The 24,058-nt window shown below is 39.0% G+C and overlaps 1 protein-coding gene across 1 annotated transcript in view; it reads left to right on the forward strand.

Annotated features, from left to right (window-relative positions):
• DOCK3 (dedicator of cytokinesis 3) overlaps positions 1–24,058 on the forward strand; it is a 179,625-nt gene that overhangs the window by 27,640 nt on the left and 127,927 nt on the right. Inside the window, exons 5-6 of the mRNA XM_041462709.1 lie at positions 1,484–1,539; positions 3,818–3,914. Coding sequence (XP_041318643.1) covers positions 1,484–1,539; positions 3,818–3,914 — 153 coding nt within the window. The remainder of the gene's footprint in view (positions 1–1,483; positions 1,540–3,817; positions 3,915–24,058) is intronic.

Consider the following 24,058-nt stretch of genomic DNA (forward strand, 5'->3'; position numbering starts at 1 on the left):
AAGTTTTTGGGAGTGGTTTCCGATTTTTTGCAGTTTAACCATTTGATTTGGTTATTTGCCATTTTTTTCCCATTGTTTTTACTCTTGGAGAATGTTTTTGACGGTTCTGGTATGATTGTTTTTGTGAGGACATGTAAGTTTTTTTAAGTGTTTATATCCAAACATGCTAATAGGTGCTTCTATATGAGCTTCACTTTATTATCTGTTGCTTTAAATATTGCTTGCATTTAAAGAGAGGAGTACCTGATTCCTCATGTTTACCTAATGCCTATGTATTATGGAATATAAAATTATCTGTATTACATTGTCATGACTATAATACTCTTTTAATGAAATGTCTGCAGTCATTGTATGTGTTGGTACTTCTCTGTGTGTATATTCAGTTTTGATAGGAGAGCCCTTCAAACCTTCCCTGGTTTCTTAGATACCAGAAATAAGCAGCATTAACTAGAAGTGAACCAAACAAGGAAGTGAAGTAGCATTTCTTTTCTTCCTGGATTTTCATGTGGCTGAAAGCAAGCACATTTACTGTTTTCCTGATGAAGCCATTCCTCTTAGATTCAGCTTTTTTCCTTCTACAATTTTAGTCTTGCCTATGAACAAGAAAGAATTTTCCTTAGCATTTGGAATCTTATGTACTTAATATTCCTTTCAACCTGCCCCCCCACCCCAGAAATTTTTATTTCAAAATGTTGTGGTTTTAAAGCTCTAAAAAGTGAAAGCCCACACTTGATTGCTGACATTTTTGTCAGAGGCTGTGAGCTGGTTTTTAATCCAAAGATTTCCAATGCTGCCTCTGTATTTCCTACTGAAGTGCAGGTTGCTGTTCTTACACAGTGACAGACTTTGCTGTTAGGATTCAGGCAGGGCCATGTGCTTTACAGAGGATGTGGAACACTGGGAAGAGGTTGGATTAAATTACCTCTTTTCCCCATGTCTCAACACACAAGAGCACACTGGCACAGGCAAGGTCGGAGTCCAGCCCTCATGGGAACAGTAAAAGACAAAAATCTGGAGGTGTCCCATGTAGGTTTGAACAGCTTTTCCTTGGAAAGGGAGAAAAACTGACAGCTCCAGGGTATGCAAGTAATAGAATACTTCGGTCCTTGGGGTTTCAATGCAAATTTGGTGGTGGGCTTTTAGTTTTTGTTTAATTTGTCTTTTTAAGCCTCTATCTGTGTCACTCCTCACCAGCATCAGCCTGCTCTGGGAGCTGCAGGTGCTGTGCTGCAAACTGCAGAAGAGCCACTTTTCTGACCTTCCCAGGTGGAGGTTTGGTCCAGTGTGGTGTCCTGGTCTAAGACAGACTAAACCAGCCAATTGTTACTAATCTGAATGTGGAGTTTTGACTGGCAGCTTTGACACAATTGTTGTTTGGGGGGTTCTTAATGTGTATATTGGCAGTTATTTATTGTGGCCTGGGTTACCAATGCTGAAAACTGCAAATGTACTTTTCTAACGGACAGAATTTTTTCTCTTGCAGGGGATATTTCCTGCAAATTATATTCACTTGAAAAAGGCAATTGTCAGTAACAGAGGGTGAGTATTTTTCCTTCTTTTTAAGAAGCTACAGTGCTTTTTGTCTAGAAGGGAAACAAAGAAATAATTATTGCAACTTACAGAGATGTTTTAGGTCATTGTATCTTTTTTTGTGTGTAATGGCTTGAAAATTAAATGTAATTTTACAGGGTTGGGGAGGGTGGCTTGTTTGTTTTTAGTATAGCAAGAATCAGGTCTGATGGCTGATGGTTACTCTTGTTTGCTTTGGCTCATAAAATTGTAACTTTAGAGGTATCATCTGAAATGCATGCATTTAAAGAACTCTGCTTATATTCTTCCATTTCTGCTTGTTCTCTCACTGGCAAAATCCTGTATTTTCCTATTTGTTATGGAGACACCAGTCAGTAGACAGCCCATTTCATTTACCTACAGATTTTCAGAGTCATAGCTGTGTTACCTTGAATGTTTTCCAAAGGATCCAGTCCTCCCCACCTCACCCAAAGAGTGACTGAAGAGCACTGCTGAAAACTTCTGCCCTTCTCTTTGTTTGTATTCATGTGTTGCTGGCTGTGGGTTTATTTCAGTAATGTGAATAACAACACTGGTGGAAATGTCATGTCAGGGAAGTTACTGACAGGGGACTCTGGAACCTGCAAAGTTTCCTGTGAGATTGACTGAGACTCCTGAAATCAATACCTTGTGTTTTCACTGCTGCTTTTACTTGCATATTCCAGATAAAGGCTGCTGTGGGGAGATTTATAATTGCAGTGTTTCAGACAGTGACCTGAGGCAACAAATTAAATGTGGAAGATAAAATGTATTAAATGGCACTTAGTGAACTACCTGCAGAAAAACAGGTGACTTCTGGTAGTCTTGAATTGTAGATTTGTTCCCAAAGGGAACAGGGCCTCAGTAAGGGCAGCTGTAATAGTGATGCTTCATAATTTTAAGGTGTAATAAAATGCTGTATATTGCATAGAATAACCACTCCTAATGTGTACTTCCCTTAGGGGAAGGAGCAGTTCCCTATGATGTGTAGTTAATTAGTCCTTGATGTTAGTTTAGAGTTTGTGAAGGGCAACCAGTTCAGGTACTTGCTGGGAAAGCTGATACACTGTTTAAAAGTATCAAATCCTCATGCACCAATTGACACAACAGAATATAATGCAGTTCTGAACCAGAGGGGCGTGGTTATTTCCGGTTTTGTTTGAAAATTCTTTATTTCAGAATATATTTCAAGTGCCATTTTAAGCACCTGTGAAATAACAGAGCATGTGTTGAAGCTGGCAAGTAGCGAACACCACTCAGCCGCCTGCTCACTGTCTCTGCCCTCTCCAAACATCCCTAGAGACTTACAGGGACTGTCCCCAGGGCTGGAGCACCCCTGCTGTGAGGACAGGCTGGGAGAGGTGGGGTTGGCCAGCCTGGAGCGGAGAGAACGCTGGATAGAACTGCTTGTGACCTTTCAGCAGCTAAAAGGGGCTTGTAAGATGATGGGGACAGGGCTTTTGGCAGGGTCTGGAGGAATCAGGGGATGATGGGGTTACATTTAAGGAAGACATTTTAGGCTGTGGGTAGTGAAACCTTGGCATAGTTTGCCCAGGGTGGTGGGGGCTGCCCCATCCCTGGAAGTGTTCAAGGCCAGGTTGGATGGGGTTTGGAGCAACCTGGGACAGTGGAAGGTGTCCCTGCCCATACCAGGGGGTGGAATGAGATGAGCTTTGAAGTCCCTTTCAGTCCAATCCACTCTTGTTGTTCTCCTTTAATGGTTTTGGAAAATCTTTACCATGAAGGAACAAGTTTTAGTCTTTTGATTAAAGGATAGATCCCTCAGATTTCATCTGCAATGTTGAAAAAGCTTTCTGGATAGATCATATTAGTAGACAGCAAGTATTTTGAGTAGTTTTGATATGGGCTAACATTACTGGAGGGGGGGAAAAAGGGGTGGACTGGCTTAAGAAAGGGATCCAAATTGTGAAGGACCCCACTTCACAGCCAAGTTAATTTAACATGCTGTAGTAATGAAAACTTTTAATTGACCTTGATTAGAGTGAAAGTATGTATTTTGAACAGGTAATCAGGAAATGCTTCATATAAGCTTAATCTTGTGGAATGTAGTGGAGGAACAGTAGCTGTGACTCTGGAGTTGCTTCAGTTTTACAACAGACAAAATGATCCCCTTAAGATATTCTCCTGATGTTGAACAAATTCAAGTCCTGGAATTACTATACAAGTCCTACAAATTACTGCACTGTCACATTTCTTTTTCTACCTTTTCCAGGGTACATTTCCTAATTTCTTCTCTCTTTTTCTACAGGCAATATGAAACAGTTGTTCCTCTTGAAGATTCTGTGGTGACTGAAGTCACAGCGACGCTGCAGGAATGGGCTGTGCTCTGGAAACAGCTGTATGTGGTAAGAGCAGTGCTCCTCTCCTTGCACATCTCTAGTACCCTGGGGAATTGTTACCTGCCTTTGTGCATTCAAAATCCATCAGAATCAATATCAGAATTGTTGGACTCCTTGTATTTAATGGGGGCTCCCTAACTGCAGAATAATGGATCATGCGAGAGTCACATGGAGTACACTAGAACTTTCTGCAGTTCTGAAATTCTACCTTCAGATCTGAAAATTTTATTGTTATAAGAAAAGGCAACAATTTTAAAGTGCTATTAAGTATGTAAGAAATAATATATTATAATACTTCTTCAAGTCCCATCAAAGACTTCAAAAATTATTCAGCACAGTTTGTAAGTAGTTGTTTCAGTGTCTAGAGTCTGAAAGAAGAACTCGGACTATGAGAGGTTTTGTACAATTGTTCCTCCATAAATTAGAAGTAGACATTAGGATAAGTGTATTGAGTTTTATACACATCTTTTTTTTTATATAATTTTCAGTTGCTGCCACATAATGTCTCATACTTCTGCTTTCATCCCTCTTCTTTTCTTACATTTTAATAGCCAAAGCCCATGACACAGCAGATAAAAAACTTGAGCATTTGAAGGTATTTTTTCCTGGCTTTTATTTTTTCTTTTTTAGCTTAGTAATTGCAAGCCTTCACTGTAGGATTAGGATCAAGAACTGTAGGTGATCTAAGCTTGCATTTCCTTCCTGTCCTTCCTTTTGAGAAATACCTCTACACAGAGCTGCAGGAGCTTTGTTTCCTTATTTAAACCTGCAGTGACAACAGTTACATGTCTAGGAAACCAACCCAGGAATGATCCAGTGGAGTGAGTCCAGTGCATCTCCAGCATAACCAGCTGTGTTCTGTGCTTCAAAAAGCAATCAACTCTTATGAAATCACAACTGGTCCCAGTTCTTCTGTGGGGTCAGATGTCCCTGGAGGTATTCTCTTGGGAAGGAGCATCTGACCTAATGGAGGAGGGGCACGAAATGTGGTTTATGTCATGTTTTATACCACTCTTTACACCTAGTACTCCTCCTTTTTCCATTGTACACACATACCTCTATGGATATGGGAATAAAGTGATCTTTTCTGTTTTCTTCCTGTAAGATTTTTTTTTCTTCCTCTCTCCCCAGTGTCAGCTGAAGATGACAACAGTAATATTTGCAATGGTATTAAATTGGAAAAAGGGGAATAATTTTACCTACAAATGAGCTAAGCTTCCTTTCTACTAAAGTATTTCTTTTTTATTGTTAACACCAGTTCCTTGAGGGGAAGGAGAGAGAAAGCTCTAGCTATAAACTTTCATTTAGTGATTTTTCTTTCTGGGACTCCTTTCTATTGTAGCTCATTATATTTCTTATAACATTGCACAAAACATTATTGTGTTCTTAAATAACAGGGGAAAGAATTTACTGTTCTCATAGAACTTTGGAAGGAGGCATCTGCTCCATGATGAAGAAATTGGCAGAGCTTCTGAGTAAAAAACACATTGTTTTGTGTTGTGGGGTTTTTTTCCAAAAACTTAGGAAAAATTAAAAATTCTAATATAGAAATAATCACAGAATTGTTTAGATTGGAAGAGACTTCTTGAGATCATCAGCTGCCTTGTTAAGCAGGGTCAGCAAGACCAGGCTGACAGGACTGCACCAGCCAGGTTTTGAGTTCCTTCTGGATGGAGACTCCTCAGCCTCCCTGGGCCAAGCTGCCAATGTTTGAGCACCTTCAGTGATTTCTTATCTCCACTGATACAGTACCACAGCTTTTCTGGCAGACCAATTTACACCATTGTTAAAGGGGTAACTGATATTTGTCCCATCTGTGGGCTGTACATTGGAAGCCTGAGGAAATGCACTGAGGTACCTGTGGCAGAGCTGGGACTAGAATTTGATCCTTGGTGTTCAGGCTGGAAGCTGTGTAAGGACATACCTTAAAATATATTGAAAGACTAAATGGAAATACTTGTTTGTTGTTGGATCAGCAGCAGCAGCAGAAATTTTTATTATTCCCAAACTGTAATAAGAATTCATCTAAGAAATGTAATTAATGTTATTTGTCATGCTGCTGTGCCTAGTCAGCTTTGTAGAAATGTTTCTTACTGTAGGGGAAATTCAAGTGCTGGCTGTTGCACAGACACTCTCAGTAGGTCAGTGCCTGCAAAGGGCCCTTCACTGGTCAGTGGGGCTGCCAAACAATGTGAGCAACCTCTCTGAACATCTCTAAATAGGCTCAAATGTTCATCTCATGCTTTTTGGTGAACTCCCTACCTGGATTATGGTTTGAAAGACCAAGTTTGTTTCAATTAAAAATTGCCAGCAATTATCTTGGTAGTATTGTTGAGGTGCATTGTAAGGTTTGTGTTTGTCTCTCAGTGGAACAATGGGAGCTGGAATGTAATACCCAGGAAGCCTGCAGTGATTAAAACACTGCCTGGAGAGGGATGCTATGTTGTTCCAAGATAAGGAAGTTCTGCTGACAGAAAATTGGAGGGAGGAGGAGAACAGTGAGAAATGAGAGGGGGTGAAGGATAGCACAGCTTTGAGACAGTTGCAGAAAATTAGTTGGTGTAAAATATTGGGAGTCTTCCTCATTTTCTTCTGACCACAGAGAGCCCATGCCAGTACTGGGAATAAACTGTGCGTGGGGAAGCTTGAATGGGTTTGAGTTACAGGAGTTGTGCAGCAATTTTAGTTTAGATTTCTGAGAAATGCATATTAGAAATGTTAGCCTGAGATCATTTCATTGCATAGGGCTGTGATATTCTTTAAATTTTTGCTATCAAGGTGAAAGCCAAGTTTCAGTCTGAGGAGAAAAAGGCATTTGTCTGTAATGAGTTCACAGAGAAAGGGCTGTGCCTGAAATGAATTTGAAATAGAAAGATGTATGATGTTTTGTTTGCTTTACTGTGATAACCAATTATGCTCTAAGTAGTTGGATTCTGATCATATAACTCTTTGAATAGTGACAAAACAGCAAGTTTTTTTTTTTAAATGCCAGAGGTTTTTTTCAATTGGAAAGCAATATAAATAAAACTTGGATGGAAACTATCAGAATCTGTTATTTATATTGGATGGAATTTTTAGCAAAAAACTATAACCTTGATAAAAATTCTATGCCTACTTAAAAATAATCTATTTTTAAATAGATGGAGCAATCAGGAATAGAACTTAAATATTTATTTTTTAATAAAGGAGTAAAGATGATAGTACTTTTATTGTTCTGGGGACAGACTTTTTAGCAGGGCCCATAGCAATAGGACAAGGGGTAATGGTTTTAAATGAAAAGAGGTCAGATTCAGACTAGATACAAGGAAAAAGAATTGTACTGTGAGGGTGGTGGGGCCCTGGCACAGGGTTCCTGGAGAAGCTGTGGCATACCCATCCCTGGAAGTGTCCAAGGCCAGGTTGGACAGAGGCTTGGAGCAACCTGAGACAATGGAAGGTGTCCCTTCCCATGGCAGGGGTGGAGCTGGCTGAGCTGTAAGGTCCCTTCCAACCCAAACCATTCTGTGATTCTATGTGAAGAACACATTTTCCCCTATTTCAATATGTAATCTGTATGCAGACAAGGCAATGTCATGCCACTGGAAAATGGAAAGCAGTTCTTTGCCTTCTGATCTGTATCCAGGCTGTATCCTGTATCCAGGCTTCAGACATGAGCACTGACGTAATGAGATTTAGTAGCTACTTTCTGGCAAAAAAAAGCCACTGTTCTATTTGACCTACTTGGTTTGTTTTTTCCTACTTTCACTGCTGTTGTAAAAATCATTAGGAGAGAATTCACTGTGAGTGTGGATCTCGGTGTTTAAAATCTATTCCATGTAGCCACTGGAATTGCTGGTAATGTGGGTAGGGTTACTGCTAACCACAGCTGGCCAGATGTGTGTGTGTTTGTGTGTGTTTGCACACACTCATGTATTTGAGTACTGTCAGTAGGTGCACTGACCCAGTATCTTGTGGTTTTGTTTTGCCTGGCTCCAATACTCTGTTGTTCTTTAGATTCATTTGGACACCATAACTATCTTCTTCTGTGAAAGCCTAAGAAATTTAGAAGAGGGTTTTACTTATTGTTTCCCAGTATTGCAAAGCCAATAAGCAAAAGATGCCAGTGATTCCCTCCCCCAGTCCTGCACTTAATTTGGAGTGGAGGAGAAAGGAAAAGTGAGATTATTAGTGTAGCACTGTAAGCAGCTGAGCCTGTTCTTGTGCCTACGCCGAAGGGACAAGGAAAAGAGCAGAAAAGCAAGAAAAAACCTTGGGGAGACTTGCTTAGGCACAGAGGTGGATAAAGATGCAAAATTGCGTTTGTTACAGTGAAATGGGTGTGTGCAGCTCTTGGCTAGTTACCCATGTCACTCTACTCCTGTTGAGACAGCAAAATTATACCAGTAAGGTTGTTAACTTTCTCTCTTACCCTCTATGTGTTAAGATTTGTTATTTTTGTACTACTTCTAAATAAAGGATCTGCAAGTTCTCTGTAAGCTTTTGTTAATTAGGTCAAACAAGACTCCTGTGAGTTTTTAAGTCAGCTAAGGAGATCACTGAAACTCACTGTTGGTGCACAGTAGCTATTTTAACTGTAAAAAAAAATTCCTCGGAGTCTAAGATGTGATGTGAGGACTATTTCTGTTGAGAGAGCAGATGACTGTGGAGAGAGCAAATGTAATTGCCTAATTTAGAGTTTGGTCAGATCAATAACATTAATTTGCTACTTTTATAGGAATAAAAGTAAGGGGGAGTGGGGGATGTGTGGGGTGACTTCTTGTCCACTTTCAGGAGTAAGACCTAATGGTGTAGGGAATAGATGGAATTTTTGCCAGCTCAGTGTGAAACCAATTTCTCATTGGCTTCTTTTAAATTTCCTGAGGGATCCTATTAAGGAACAGAGTGGGTAGCAGGACTTGGTGCAATTGCAGCTATGTGATTTGGGTGGTTTGGGTGTCCCTAAAATTGAAGCACTAGTTAAAACTCATCTTGAAAAATGCCATTCACTGAATCACTAAGGTAGTTTACTCTTATGGGGAGTGTTCTAGGAGACATTTTTATTCAGTGAAATGTGCTTTGCTCCACATCTGATAAAACGTGGAATCACTGAGGCATTTTCTGAAGTATGTAGGCAGAAGAAAATGTGACATGACCTGAAATGGGTGTGCTGTATCAGAAGGTCTCCCTTCAAGGAACAGAATTTCTTCAAGTCAAGGCTGAGCATATTAAATACACTCTTAAATTCTGTGCAAGCAGACTCCTGGAAAGATGAGGTATTTGTACCAAGAGAGATGTACAGAAACAGTACTGGTGTATACATGGCCCTCTTTCCTCTTTCTCATTTTCATGTCATTTTCAAGGTTACCTTGAAGGGAAATTCCTTTAGGATGATTGTTCAGGTTTGTGAGAGTCATTTTAAAAGAATCTGAAGAGCTTGTCTGGCCTCAGTTGACATTAACAGAGAGAGTCAGAGTTATCACTTGAGAAGACAGGACTCTGGATAATAGTGTTCAGCAGTGGTATGGATATTTTTATATCTTTCTATGTTTGGAGTGAAGGATGAATCTTCATGGAGTGACCACACATGGGAGTTTGGGGCAGCTGATAGTCTCATTAAGGGCTGCACAGCATATAGGGGAAACTAAGAGTAAATATTTCCACTTCCAGGAGCATCTAGTTCTTCAGTTCCTCAGAGGGAACAGTGCTCTGACAAATCATCTCATTGCTTAGCAACTGAATCTGAGACTTTTAGCAGATTTGTTATTTGATTACTAGAAAATAGTTGAAGATTTTTCTTGATTGGGTTGTGATGGGCGTGTGCAGAATGATTTGGAGAATGCAGAATAATGAACACTTCAGCATTGTATGCTGAAAGTGGATATTTGCATAATTCAGTATCTTTACTTATGGAGGGGGAAGCTGGAGAAAAACGTGGTATGTCACAGGTTGGAAGTGACTTTGAAATATCATCTGGCCCAGCCTTTTGTCAGAAAGGGATCCTGCCTGGGGTTATGTAGCACCTTGTCCAAATCCAGTGAATAGTTTTTTTTATTGAAAGGTGTTTCTTTCTTCCATTGGGATGAAAGCTCTCCTGGTGCAATTTACACCCATTGCTGTTTGTCTTTTCCCTGTGTCTCCTTGTGGACAGAGAGCCTCCACCCTCTTAGGGAGGCTGTGCTGGTGCTGCAGTACTGGGATGGGATTCACACGGAGAAAAGGCAAAAACAGCTGGGTCCTTCCTCACAGGCCAGGATATCCAGCCCTCAGATCATCTTTGTGCCCCTCCCCTAGTCAGTCTGTCCCATCATTCTGGAATTGTGGGGACCAGAATAAAGACCTCAATGTATAAGTGTCACAGTGTGATTTATATCTGCTCATTATTTTAGGCAATTAGAAGGTTTTGTAGGTAAAATCAGAGAATTTTGTACTGCTTAGGTGTGTTGGAAAGTTGAGTAGAAGCCCTTCTCTTGCTGTGTCAAATTGAGACTTGAATTTACATCAGTTTATTAGCTGTGGTTTCTTGAAGGTCTTTGGTGGATGTCATGACCTCTAGTCTACATTTCTTCCTTGGAAGAGCAGTATTCATGAAATTTACATCAATTTATTAGCTGTGGTTTCTTGGAGGTCTTTGGTGGATGTCATGACCTCTCTAGTCTACATTTCTTCCTTGGAAGAGCAGTATTCATGTAGTAATTAGACTTAATATTTATTAGGCTCCTGCTATAAAATGCAATCCATTTCAGTACTTCTCCCCTTAGCACTAACTTGCTGAAGTTCAGTTCAAGTGCTTCATACATTAAGGTTATATCAGGTTCCCATAATTATTATTTTTTCTTCCTTAATTTTAAGAAATTTTATGTAGTCAGTCTCTCATAGTGATTTGTGGAAGGCTCTGAGCTCTAAGGAATTAAAAGTAGGTGTAAGATTTTAGGAGAGTAAAATAACATTTGTTTGTAAGCAAGTCTTATACCATGAAAATTTGAAAATCTATTATAATTGATTTGAAAGTTACTTTGCTTTGAAGACCACAGGATGTTATGGCAGTTTATCGGGTTTAAACAACAGTATAACAGGGAGCCACATATGCACTACCTTTCATTTACTGCCACATACAGATTTATGGTATCTTTTAAGATTATTAGGATCAACTAAACAGTTTTTATGTATTTTCAAGCAAACAAAAGGTTGACTATAAAACAAAAACTATGAACTATCAATCAGACTGTGTGGGAGGAGTATATGTTTTGAGTTGCTATGGAGATGGATAGATATTAATAGATTTTAAAAGTAAAGACAGAATTAAATGTAAGTCACCTTCTGGTGTCCGTTGCAAGTCCTACTGTGACAAATGACATGCAGGGTATTTTATAACCTCTTGCTTTGTAGGGAAATGTTATTTAGTCATTGATATGGGAGGTTGTAATATACTCTTTTATTTTGGTAAATAAAACAGTAGTTTTATTACTGATGCTGACATTCATAGCAAATTGTGTGAGGATTTGGAGGGGGTTTGTTGGATTAAATTTTTCAAGTGTTAACTGGTTTATAGTTAACAAAGAGCTCTTGACTCTTTGAATAGTATTGCCGTGTGCATGCTGCAAACAGTGCTACAGTACACATGTAAAGTTCTAGTGTGATACTAAAACATGGGAATTTGATTTTATAGAATGCTGCTTTAAGACCAACTGGGAAAAACCAACAAAGAAATAGAATTTACTCGGGGGAGACCAGTGGCTGACCTGCAGATGATTTCAAACAGTCTCTTTTCACTGTAAACACACTGAATGTTGAATTGCATTAAGTAAAAGAAAGAAGGTTTTAATCAAAACATTGAACAGAAGTTTGAGAGTTTCTTCCTCTGTCACTGGAGAAAATCACCTGGGCTGGTCTAAGTCTGCTGATGTTACAGAATTGCATTTGAAATACAGGCAAGTGGTAGTGTGGTTGGAGTTTAGTATTCCAGAGACAGACTGAGGAAACACAGCGGTTTGGTTTGGTTTTTAAATAACAGAAAATTAAGAGTGGGGGACAAGGGCTAGGAGAGACTGGGAGTCTGGCTTTTTGGAGTGAGTAAGCAAGGTGCTGTGCATGGATAGGGCTTACAAAGGAAAAGGCTGATCATCCCTAGTGGGTATTTACTGGAACTAAAAAGACAGTTTGGATTTAATTTCATAGAAGACAGAAACTGTTGTTCAGTAGAAAAGCAAAGAACATCTGTCCTTTTGGCAGCCTGGATGGCACTGTGGTCCATGTGGTATCAAGAAGTGTCCTTCAGTCTTATCCTGATTTATGCCACTTTCTGCTGATTCTGTCCTTAAGACAGAGAGAGAAAAAGGCAACTAGAATATAACAATTGTAGTAATTAATAATTATTGTAATTTAAATATGTATATACATAATGCAATTATACTTGTTTTCTAAGAGGAGTAGATAGCAGCAAGTTTCACAGGTGAGAGGGATAGGAAAATCAGTGTTATATGGATCAGTGTAGCACAAGTGGACTAAATCCTTTGTGACTGGAGTGACAGTGAGCAAACATTGTGGCTGCAGCAGTGGACAGCCAGCACTTGGGCTGCCAAATCTGATTACTCTGCATTGTTGCATTTGGCTGGAGAGGAGGCAATGGTTGATAAACAAACAGGGATAAAAATGCATCTCAATTTAAAAACTCAGTAGTAAGCCTGGCAAATGGATAGACAATAAATTTTACATGACTTATTAAGATGAAATGAAAATATTTAAGGTTATTGAAGACCTGTTTTTTCTTTCTTATTTCAGCTTCCATCCACATGATTGAATATAATGTAGGGATAATTGGTAAATTAAAACTGTGCTAGAAGTATGAGCAAAGGGTGACAAAGGCAAACATCCGAGAATCAGAGAAATGCCAGTGTTCCCAGTCCAGTCTACTTTGTCCCTAAGGGTTCTGAAAAGAACTTCAATCTCTCTGTAAAACCAAGAAGTACAATAAAAATATTGTAGGTTTAAAGAATTTGGATGTTCAGTGTTACATAGAAATATTAGGAATAGGAAATATCTGCCTTTATGGTAAGATTATTCAAATCTTTAGTGAACTAAGCCCTAAGAACTGTATGTTGAGCCACAAATGGTAATGAAACTCTGAATGGTTGTTCCTGGGTCAGTCAAAATAAAGGGAGGTTCTGGATGTGGTCATGCAATCAAAAACTACTGTAAAGCACAGAGAGCAAGGCTAATTTCAGTTGTTGTTTATCCACATTTTCTTGAGTTCTTGACTTTCTCTTTAAGCAGACTTCTCATAACAATTTTTTGGTGACTGTTGGAATGAAGAAGGGGAAAATTGATATAAATTATATCTTTGGGAACTGCTCACATAATTTCTTAAATTGGTTGTTGTTACATCTTATTTTTAAGTTAATAGTGATTAATGGCCTTTGGAGAAATGTGTTCTCCTTTCAGAAATTCTTCTGTCTGTTTCATAAAACATTATTGTTTAATAGAAATTAATTATGCTGTGTTTTCCACATAGACATTGCTTAAAATAGAAGGAATGCAAAGAAAGAAAAATAAAAAAAATTGGGAGAGGTTTCTGTGAGAGTACTGGAACTCAGCTTGTCACATTTTTTTTGTGTTCATCTTCCTGTAAATTCCATGGTGGTTTTTTTTCATTTTTAATTTACTGTAGAGCCGTGTACTTGCTGGTTGGTCATAGATACAGCTTTGGGTTCAGTCATAAAAGTTGATTAAATATCAAAAGAATACTGATTGCCAAGTTTGATTTCAAAGTCTTTAGTTGCTGTCACTGCCATTACTGTACTGTTTAGTGAGAAAGATACTCTGATTGTATGCTTATCCCTGAAAATATCATACTGCCTTTGGAAAAAAATCCATCAGAGAGGATATGAAGAATTAATTCCAAAAGGTATTGAGGGCACCCTCACAGTTTATAAAACAAATACTCATTTCTTTTTCCTGCCAGTGCTCCCTGCCATTAATAGGTCAAGATCCCGAGTGTTTAGATGAGATCCAATATGTATTACAGAAAAAACTGTCACTGGAATAATGGAAAACATAAATCATGTGTAGGGTTATATTATTTTCTGATAATATACGTGTAGCTCTTTTATCAGTGGCTTCCTGTGGATGTGGTCTGTAGTTTGTGCTGCTGCAACAGCAACTCCTGCAGCTGCCAAGGGCACAGCGAGGGCTGGAGGTGCCTGAGCCCTGCCCAGCCAAACCCTGCATCCCCCAGGGCTGTGGCTGAGGGGGCCTGGGGTGTTGCACAGCAGCTGCAGGACCCAGGAAAACTAGGAACCTCCCCTGCTGTAGGGAGAAGTAATAGCTTTGGGTTCAAAGAAGTTTAGTTGCTTATGGAAATGGTATTTAAGGTCTACTCTTGGGTCAAAGTCTTACCCACAGCAGTTGAGATCGTGTGCTCGTGTGACTTGGCATAGGGCTTCCTAGGGCTAATAGAACTATATTAATTCTTTCTTTTCACTGTGTTTTGCTGAGCTGGGTGTGAGTTTTGCAATCTCCCTGAGCTGAAAGAGCTTCTTATAAATCTGGAAGACGCTGAGCCCTGAGTTCGTTATCTGAAGTGTGTGTTTGTTTCAGCAAAGCGACAGAAGTCTGAGTTCAAAGCCCTTTACAGAGCAGGGCAAACAGTAGTGTCTTTTATGTTCTTTACTGTTCAAGCATTGGCTGTTTGATCTAAATTAAATTGTGGTTGATGGAGCAGATTTCAATTTATTCTTTCTGATACATCCTCAGAGTTGATGGGGGGTTTGTGAATGCCTGTTCTGTAGTCTGTGCAAGAGGCATTCAGGAACAGAGCTGAGCCTGCATCCTGTCACAAGCAGAGGGACACTTATTTAACACCTCTCTGGACTCTCCACACTGCTGTAAGGCAGCACTGCTGCTGAGAGAGGCATTTTGTCCCCTGCTGTCCCCTCCTGCCTGTGACATTGCCACCCACCCCTCAGGAAGCAGCAGTGGGGTGGGCACGGAGCAGCCCCATGGCCCTCGGTCACTTGGCAGCTGGCTGGGAGTCTGAGCTTCCCTGCAGTTTGATCCAGTGCTCAGTGCCCTCCCAGTGATGCTTATCAGAAAAGCTTATCAATTTTTGACTGTGATATTACCAAAAGTGTTTCTTTAATTTAAGAATAATTATTCCAGCTTTCTTTTATGAATTAGCTTAAGCTCACTTTACTGTGTGCAGGTGCATAAACAGGTGTTAAAAGTCCTAGAAGTGATCCTTGTGTTGTACATTTCCACATCTATTACTGACTCTACAGGGTAGGCCAGTAGAGTTTTGAGGGCAGTAATTTTATATTGGGAATCCATCTCTGCCTTTCTCTGTGCTTTTTTTTCAGTAGTCTCAGAACTTGGTGTAGTAATCAATAAAGTCTTTCTGGCCCGTATGTGACCTGGCAGGCTGTACAGAGTGCACAGGGAAGCTACCACTTTAAAGGTAGTTACACAGAGAAGTTACCACTTTTAAAGAGTGAAGTAGTAACATTTTTGGTATCAGAATTTTTGTTGTGACCTGAATAGCTCAAGTTTAATTTGAAGTGCTTGTGGCAAGTTACCTTCCACTGCAGTTTCTCTGCAGGTGAGATTCTGCCCAGTGAGTGCCTAGTGCTGCTAAGTGCCTTTACTGTCAAATGGTCTTGTTATTTTCTCATTAAAGGGACATGCTTGGAAAGCTGCTTAGATGAAATTTAATGAACTTCTAAAACGTAGCATAGAATTGGCTCACAATAGTAAAAGAAAATTATCTTATTTTCTGGGTAAACAGGGAAAGAGCAGCAGCAAAGTTTCTTTTTAATCTTTCTGACTGTGTGTTCACTAATGAAAAGGACACTGTAAAGAAACAGGTGTGTGGCAGCTTTTCATGATAGAGTTAATGAAATTACTGTAAATAAGAGTGTTAATTATGGAATAGTTGTTAGAATGGAAGATAGGGAAGAGGAAAATAAGATTTTGCTCACTGGATTTGGGGCTTTTTGTATCAATCAAACAACTTTATTGTATGGAGGTGTTATTAGTATTTTGATTTCATTTAAATGTATGTGGTGATGGAAGCTTTTGATCTTGGAAGTTATGGGACATGCTGGATCCTTAGAGAGATGTAGTATATTTTTATATTTCCAAAATTTAATTTTAAAAAAAAAAAAAAACAGCTATCCTGTTACTTAGAATTGGGAGGTGCCTATTACATAAGGTGTACTTTTTGAGAAGACATCAAACCCTGTCACCTTTGTGGAGCTCTCAAAGCCCTGTGCTGGGTGGCAGCTCAGTTCAGGCTGGCTCATGACTGTGCTCTGAGGACCTGCCCCCCGAATCTGTCAGAACTCCTGCCAATGATTCAGTGGCCTCAGATGTTTAACAGACAAAAACCCCGCCCTAAATATTGGGAAACTTTGATTTGTACTTTTATGCAGCGAGCTCAGCTACCCCATTTCTTCCACCTGACTCTTTCCCCTCATCTGTCCCTTTAGGTCTCATTTTTTTTCAGGATCCCAATCTGAGCTTCTCATTAACTTCTCATCTCCCTTTCCCTGGCAGGCACTTCTCAGTCAATCCCAGTCTTTATTCTGATGAAACTTTACTGTGTTTTCTTTTATTTCCTGAATTTTGTTGGATACTTCTTGCTTTCCTAAACTCAGTTGTTGTTTAGTTGTTACTTTAACTATTATGAAAGAGGACAATAAAAAAGCTGTTGACTTAATTTTTCCTGTAATTAAAAAATTGACTGGACAATTCGTTTAGCTGATAAGGAGTGACGTGAAGAGATGTTGCAGTTATTTCTTGAAGAGGCAGAAGTGATAGGGAAATGGGGATATCCATTTGCCTTTCAAAAGGGGAAAAATATTGTGACCAATCAAGTGCTAGGAAGATACAAACCAAACAATAAAGTTTCTGCCAGTTTTTGTCTGCTGCTTGTGTCACAGAACAGAAACAGAATGGCAGTTTGTTTTTGGGGAACTAGCAGCATCACTGACAAGTTTAGAGTCAGGAGGATGATTTTAATGAGCCACTAAGGCTTGTTGTTGGATTTTGGTGTCATACTCTGAAGTAGCTGGTGAGTGTTCTGTCTGGATCTGACAATAATTGCCAGGCTTGTCAGCTCTCACTGTGATACTGCTGCTGTCATCATGTAAATCTACATTAGAAACACAGCTAAATGCAAGACTTCCATTCAACAGTTATTCTGTTAACAGCATAGTGTTCTGGAAGGAACATAATTATGATTTGATATTTCTCTTGAAGCCACTGCATTGCTGTGTTAAAGAACAGAATGCTGGTATTAAAATAGTTGCAGAAAGAGGAAACACAGACATTGTGTACTTTCCTTTTTTAAAAAGAATTCTCTTGTGTGAAGCAATCTAAAATAAATTTTTTCTAGTTGTCAGTTTTATTTATCCTAGAAAAGCCATACCCTGTTTTAAGATACAATTTTTAACACCTCTAACACATTCCACTACTATTTTCCAAGGGGATTTTTTTGTCAGTAAATCTGGGAAATGCATATCTAGGTAGTTGAGAGGCTTTGCAAAAGAAAAGCCAGAATTCTCTTACACATGGACAATAGGCTGAACCATTTATACTCCATGTTTATCATTTGTACATTTACACTTTCCAAGGCAAACACTGGTACTATCTCAGCAGGTTTTTTTGAGAACATTATTGTGCAGTGGATGACATCATTTTCTACTGGAGTTCCTCCATTTTATTAGAGGAAATGAGAGAGCTGTGCCTTATGAAACATCTTTTGCTAGAGGTCCTCAAGTTAGCTTGGCCAACTTGAATTGGGTTGAATAATCTAAGCCATTACCGTTCCTTTCCTGATTTCTTCTACCCATCTGCCCTATGATGTGGAACCTGTTTGCCAGTTTGAACTCAGTCTAACAAAAAAAATTAATTTTTTTGCATATAAGTGGCTGTGTAGAGGAAAGAAATGTGATTTTATAGCTCCTGCCATGGGAAGGATTGCAGTGCAACTTCATCCATATTGTGAAGCAGAAGGCAATTTCAGACAGGAATTTCTGGTGGATTAAATGGGCTGTGCTGCCACAGCGTTAAATTTCAATGTCATAACTGAGTGGTTTCCAAGAAAAAGAGTTTTTATATTATTGGTAATAGTCTAATGGCAGAGTTACTATTTTTGTAACTGCAGGCTCTTCTGTTGTGGAACGTTGATTATTGCCGTGCTTGTTTTCTCCATCATGGAGTTTCAGCTTTAAAAATCAGATAAGATTAGATGAGGAATATTCACTTGGCTCACAGGGAGTTTTACTGCTGTGTCTTCAGTTTTACATGCACAGAATCACAGAACTGGCTAGATTGGAAGGAACTTCTGGGGATCTCCAGTCCAACCTCCTCCCCAAAGCAGACCCTCTTAGAGCAGGTTGTTGAGGATCTTGTGCAACTGATGTTTGAATATTTTTGAGGAACCCACAACATCTCTTGGAAAATGTCTATTCTAGATTTTTACCACCTACAAGGGAAAAACAATTTCCTTTTATCTAGCTGGAATATCCAGTATCTGATGCTATTAACTAACCCTCCCTTGACACAATGATTAAAGAAATTAAGTGTAGAATTAAATCTAGCACTTACTAAGTGGTTTAAAAACAGATTAATTGATAAGAAAGCAGTTGAAAATGGAAAATTTTTATTCAGTGCTGCTGGTTGTAATAGGACCTGCAGGGATGTGTTCTAGTCTGTTATTCACTAGTCTTATTAATAGCAATCAGGAAAAATCAGTGGCATGGAAATTGCTGATGATGCAGAAATAGGAAGTTAAACAATGATTAGTTCAGAAATTGTGTGGTTTCTGTCAGACACTTGGCTCATTTAAACAGCACTGACTCCAATAAATCCAAATATAGAAAGGCCCCACAGATGGTGTTTGTGTCCTGAGGTGCAGTGACACTTAACATGATGGAACATTATTATGGCAAACCAATCCAACATCAGCCTCTTCCTTGCTCTTGACAGCTAAGAGGATAAGAAGTCTTGCTTTCTAGACAGGGGGCATCTGGAGGGGCAGAGGGAGAGAATAATTGAAAAATTCTCTGTATAAATTAATGAGGTGATTGCTGGGCAGCTGCTACTGATTCTGCAGTGTCCTCTTCAGAACAGACGGGGAACAGCCAGAAAGGTTCCAAGGTGATCCATGATGGCAGCGAGTCCTAGGAGGGGGAACCTGGAGTGGATCTCCAGGTTATCTGAGTCCTTTACAGCAAGTTCATGTCCACCTATGGCATTTTCAATGTGCTTGTGTTGCCTGTTTAAAAAAATGTATTTGCAGCAGTGGATATTTTGCAGCTTCTCAAAAATGCAGTACTTTTTGGACCATATGAGTTAGTTTTTTTCTGAAGCCTATACTCAGTCTTCTATCCTTCTTATTATTCCTTATCATGTTTGCCATGAACAAGGGGAAGAGCTCATTCCATTTCTCTTTCCTGTAAGTTTTTGATTCAAATTATTTTTGTAATTTTGTCATTTCTAGACTAAAAAGTCAGAGTCAAATCCAACCTTTAAAAACTATCATGTTTTCTGGATATTCTCATTATTGGTTGAAAGAATTACCTGTTTATCCATGTCTTCTTGATGTATAATAGATAAAAATAGAAAGATAATTAAATAAATAAAAGTGAGAATAATGTTCCAGCAGAAACCTGACAGAGTGAAGAGATTACTTTGCACATTTACTCAGACAAACTGCAGAAGTTGAGTGAGGAGTCAGCCTATTGTGACTTATAAATGGGTATGTGGAGGAGGGTTGCAGGTAGCTGATTGATAATTGTGGTAATCTGTCAGTTCTCCCAAAGAAAAAAAAGGAGGACAAATCCCAGTATTTACAAAGCAGAGCCATACAGATTTGGAATACTATTGAAGGCACTTCTTAATAATTAGGGTGATTAGCAATAGATTAATCAAGGAAAGCAGTTGTTTCTTTATTACTGATATCTTTAAAACAAGACTGGATTGTACTTTAGATGATTTGTTGCCACATTATCCTGGAGGAAATACGTTGCAGCAATCTGTGAGCAGGTTTCTATGGCATGTGCCCTGCAGGAAGTCAGACTAGATAATCACAATAATCCTTTATAGTCTTGGAATGGATGAATCTTTAAATCTGTTTAGTCAGGACCAGCTGTGTTGAAAAACAGCATTGATAAATACAAAAAAAAATAAGCTATGAGGTAGGGGATGTGCTGCCTGATGGGTTTTATATTCTTTCAGGCAAGAGCATTGTATGTAAAAGACTAATGGTTTTGTAGGAGTCTTTGTCTAGTGATGCCTTTCAGAGATTAAGTGCTAATTCTTGTACCCCTTTAAACACATTCTTTGTGGTTTTTGATGACTTATCTCCTTGGTGAGGACATGCTTTTTGGCTATTTATATAGAAACTGTGGAAAAGATTGGCATTAAATACCTTTTTTTTTTTGGGTTTTCCTACATTTCAAACACTGTAGGGAACAGCAGATATTTTGGATATCTTTGAGTGGGAGATCACCAGAAATGGTTCAGTTGCCTGGTAAAGGTGTCAGGCTGAGTCAGGACCGGTTCCTTTGCCTTTCAGGCAGGTTTAGCAGGTGGGAATCAGCTGTGTCCTGCAGGACCCTTCTCTGCCAGACGTTCTAGGCAGCAAATAATGCTGCTGACACTGCTTGGCTGTCATTTATTAACTGGAGCTTTTCACCATTCTCCCTGTGCAGTGATGTTTTTCTTCCTTTCCATTTGGCTTTTGTCTGTGGAGCATCCTGAGCCCCAGTGAAAACACCCAACTTCCACCTCAGAAGGTGACCCTATTGAAAACAGATGGAAAAAATCTCAGGAATTGCCTGCACTCTACACTGACAGGAATGCTTTCATACTGTTTTTTAGAATAATGAGATGCCCAGAGTAAAAAAACATGTTTTTATTCTGGTGTTATTGGGATATTTGTTTAAAATCTACAGTTTTAACAACTGCCAGCCACAGGTCCCTTTACAAATATTTGCACTGCTTTTGTCACATACATGAAACAAACATTTTTAAATTGAAGAGCTTGGAATTAATTCTTTATCCTGGGAGTTTTACCTGTTTTCTCTTAACTTTTTATTTGTAATCCTGCCTCTCATTTTTGAACTACTTTAATTTTTTATTTACCAAAGACTTGAATATTTTACAGAATGAGTGAAACCAAATATTTAAAAACAGGCTTTATTTATAATTTATATCCTATTTGCTGCATTCTGCTTTTCTTTTTTGTGGTTGTTTAACTGCTAAATTGTAATTTGTTTTCACTCCTGCTGTATTATGGGATGGCTATCAGCTCAGTGCCAGAGTTTAAAGCTCCTCAGCTTCACATGTTCTTTCATAGGGTGAAGTAGCTTAGCTTGCATTTGAATCAGTTATTATTTTCCCAGTATTTTTCCTGAGGCCATGTGTGGAGCTGCAGAAGAAATTACTTGTTTATATAAATCTTACTTTGATGGATCTGGCTCTTCCTAACAACATTTCTGGCTGTTCTGAAACCCAACCTCTCCTCTCACGGAGTGTCTGAGTAGATAATTCAGTGTAATTCCATTTGTTATTTGTTCTGTGGAGGCATCATCCCTAAAACATGGGGATCTCTGCACCTGAGCACAGCCACCACGGGCTGCAAGGTTCAGAGCTGTCTGTCCTGGCTTCCCAAATATTCCTGCTCTCACAAATTTTGTGCCCATAACCCCTCTGAGATAGAGGCTGTAGGAAAATGGTGCTGGTCGTTGCCACAGCTGGTATTCTCTGGATCTTCCTCTTTAGAAACCTTTTGTTCATTATGTATAAACACTAAAATCCAGACTTGAACAAGGGAAAGAACAGCTGTATAGTCACTGGTAACAGCTGCTGGTTCAAGTGTGTGTATCCCTTTATTCTGCACCTCATTTCTCCTCCTGTCATGCTCCAAAACAGGAACATTCAGAGATGTTTTGCAGAAATGAGCTGTGGCTCCTGCATTTATTTTCTTTTTTTTTTTTTTTTAATAATGGTGGGAGGCACAAAATGTGTCTGAGCCACCATTGAGCATTACTGTTAAAACTGTTGATAAATCTACAGGAATTTGCATATACTGAAATAGCTCAAAGAGCCATAAAGGATCATTACTTGAGTAATGAGAATGTCCTCATGTGTAAGGGAATTTTGATTTTCATATTCTTACAATTTTGTTTCGTTTCTGATGTTTGAACAGAAATAACTGCATTATAATGCACAACAGAAACAGCCAACTCTGAAACTGTAGATTTTTTAAGTTAAAAAACAATTTGGGTGATCAGCTTCCTTCCAAAAAATCCTGAGCTTACAAGTAAGGTGTACATAATTTCAGTGCATCTTGGTCTTAATCTTAGAAAATAGTTGTACTGTTTTTGAACTCTGCCAAGTTATTATTTTATATATCTATTTTATAGAGACAAAATTAGGGCTTCCAGGAAAGATTAGAGTTGTACTAAACATCTGTGTGGAGCAGTAGAAATGGATCAATCCCTATTGAAATTGCTGGGTAAATGTGCTACTGATTCCCTTGTGAAGGATTTTCTTCTGCTGGACAGTGATCTCAGACTTTGCAAACCCATAGACTTTGTTTCTTAGAACTGTTTCTCTGAAGCTGAAATTGTCTCTTTTAGAGAACTGCAAATTTCTGGAACCTGTCTATGAGAGGCATAGTTGAAATGCCTTTACTGTTTTGAATTTCCATTAGCCAGTTTAGCTGGAAAACCACTGAAATCCAGTCAGCAAATTTCTTTAGGGATTCACAGAAGTGTTGGAAGACAAATGGTGGCACCATGCCCAGGATCATTAATTACAAAATGCACTAATCAAACCAGTTTGCAAATAATGGTCTGTGTTCTGTATTTTGTGGGAATAATGGTGTGTGTTTTGCTTGTGGTTTTCTTTCTTAGTGTTTTAAGCGCCCCTAATGCTACTTTAAAGTGGCTTTTGGCAAAATCTGCTCTAACATAATGAACTTGTGTTGTATGACCTTCAGGGACCCTGACAAAGAATTGTTAAAAATGTTCAAGATGACTCGTACTGACCCAGTCCTACAGATTCTGGGACTTCTTTTGAGCTTTTTTTCCTCTGAAAAATTGCTGTTTGTCAGGTCCAAAGCAGTAATACTCCTTCTAGAGCCCTTCAATATGTGAAGGAGAATATTAATTTTGTGCCCTGTGGGACACTTTGTGAGAGGAGTTTGGAAAAGGGTGAAAGTATCAGGTTGTATCCTTGAACCCCACAGGATGTGAAGTTCCCTCTTAAGAATGTAAATAGCATTGGAACAGCAGATGTTTGATTTAAATGCAGTGGAAATGCTTAAGGGAGAAAGTATTTTTCAGCTTGAAAATTTGGCACAGTAAGGCACTGCTAAAGGGGAACTATTTATCTGACAGAACTTCTAATACACTTACTTGTAGTCAGTTTGAATTTCTTCAAAGATATTTATCATGCAAGTTCTAACTTAGCATGACTATTATCAATTAGTTTGAATGTTAATTATTTATTAAGAACACTTCAATAAATATGTCATGTTTATTCAAAGTGTAAACAAAAGTATTTAACTCTACTTTAAACCTGATGTGAAAGGTAATATAATTCTGTCGTGCAGAAAACAACCTTAAAATACTGATTTTTGCGGAGAGATATGTTGTATTTGCAAAAGAATGTAACCATTTAGTTATGGGTAGGAAACTTTCTTCTGAATACCTTCATTTCTTTTGCGTTTAAATGATAGTGAAGTCTTCTGAAAGTGTGAAATATAGAGGCATCCACACTTATCCAATACTGCTTCAGTTTCTCTTAGAGCAGAATGTTTGTTGCTTGTCTTACAGGTGAATAGCACCAGTCAGTGCTGAATGCAGCATCTACCTCAAGTCCTCCAGGTTTAGATCTTTGTCAGGTGAAGGTCACACAGCTTCCCCTTTTCCAGTCCATCAGGATAAGTGGGGTCTGCTGGCACTCAGTGCTTCCAGTAGCAGGCATTTTGGATGGCTGTGGTGAGATCCCAGCAGGAGGGTGGGAGTGCTCCTCTTCCAGCCACATTGACCAATATTCCAAGCTTTGTAGGACCAGAACTTGTGATGGGAGAAGAAATACCTTTGCTGTATTTCAGGACCATCAGTTCTCCCTCTGGAAGATCCCACATGATTCAGCAATGTGTT

Source organism: Pyrgilauda ruficollis, unplaced genomic scaffold (assembly GCF_017590135.1).
Source record: "Pyrgilauda ruficollis isolate IOZ18807 unplaced genomic scaffold, ASM1759013v1 scaffold10, whole genome shotgun sequence".
Taxonomy (NCBI): domain Eukaryota; kingdom Metazoa; phylum Chordata; class Aves; order Passeriformes; family Passeridae; genus Pyrgilauda; species Pyrgilauda ruficollis.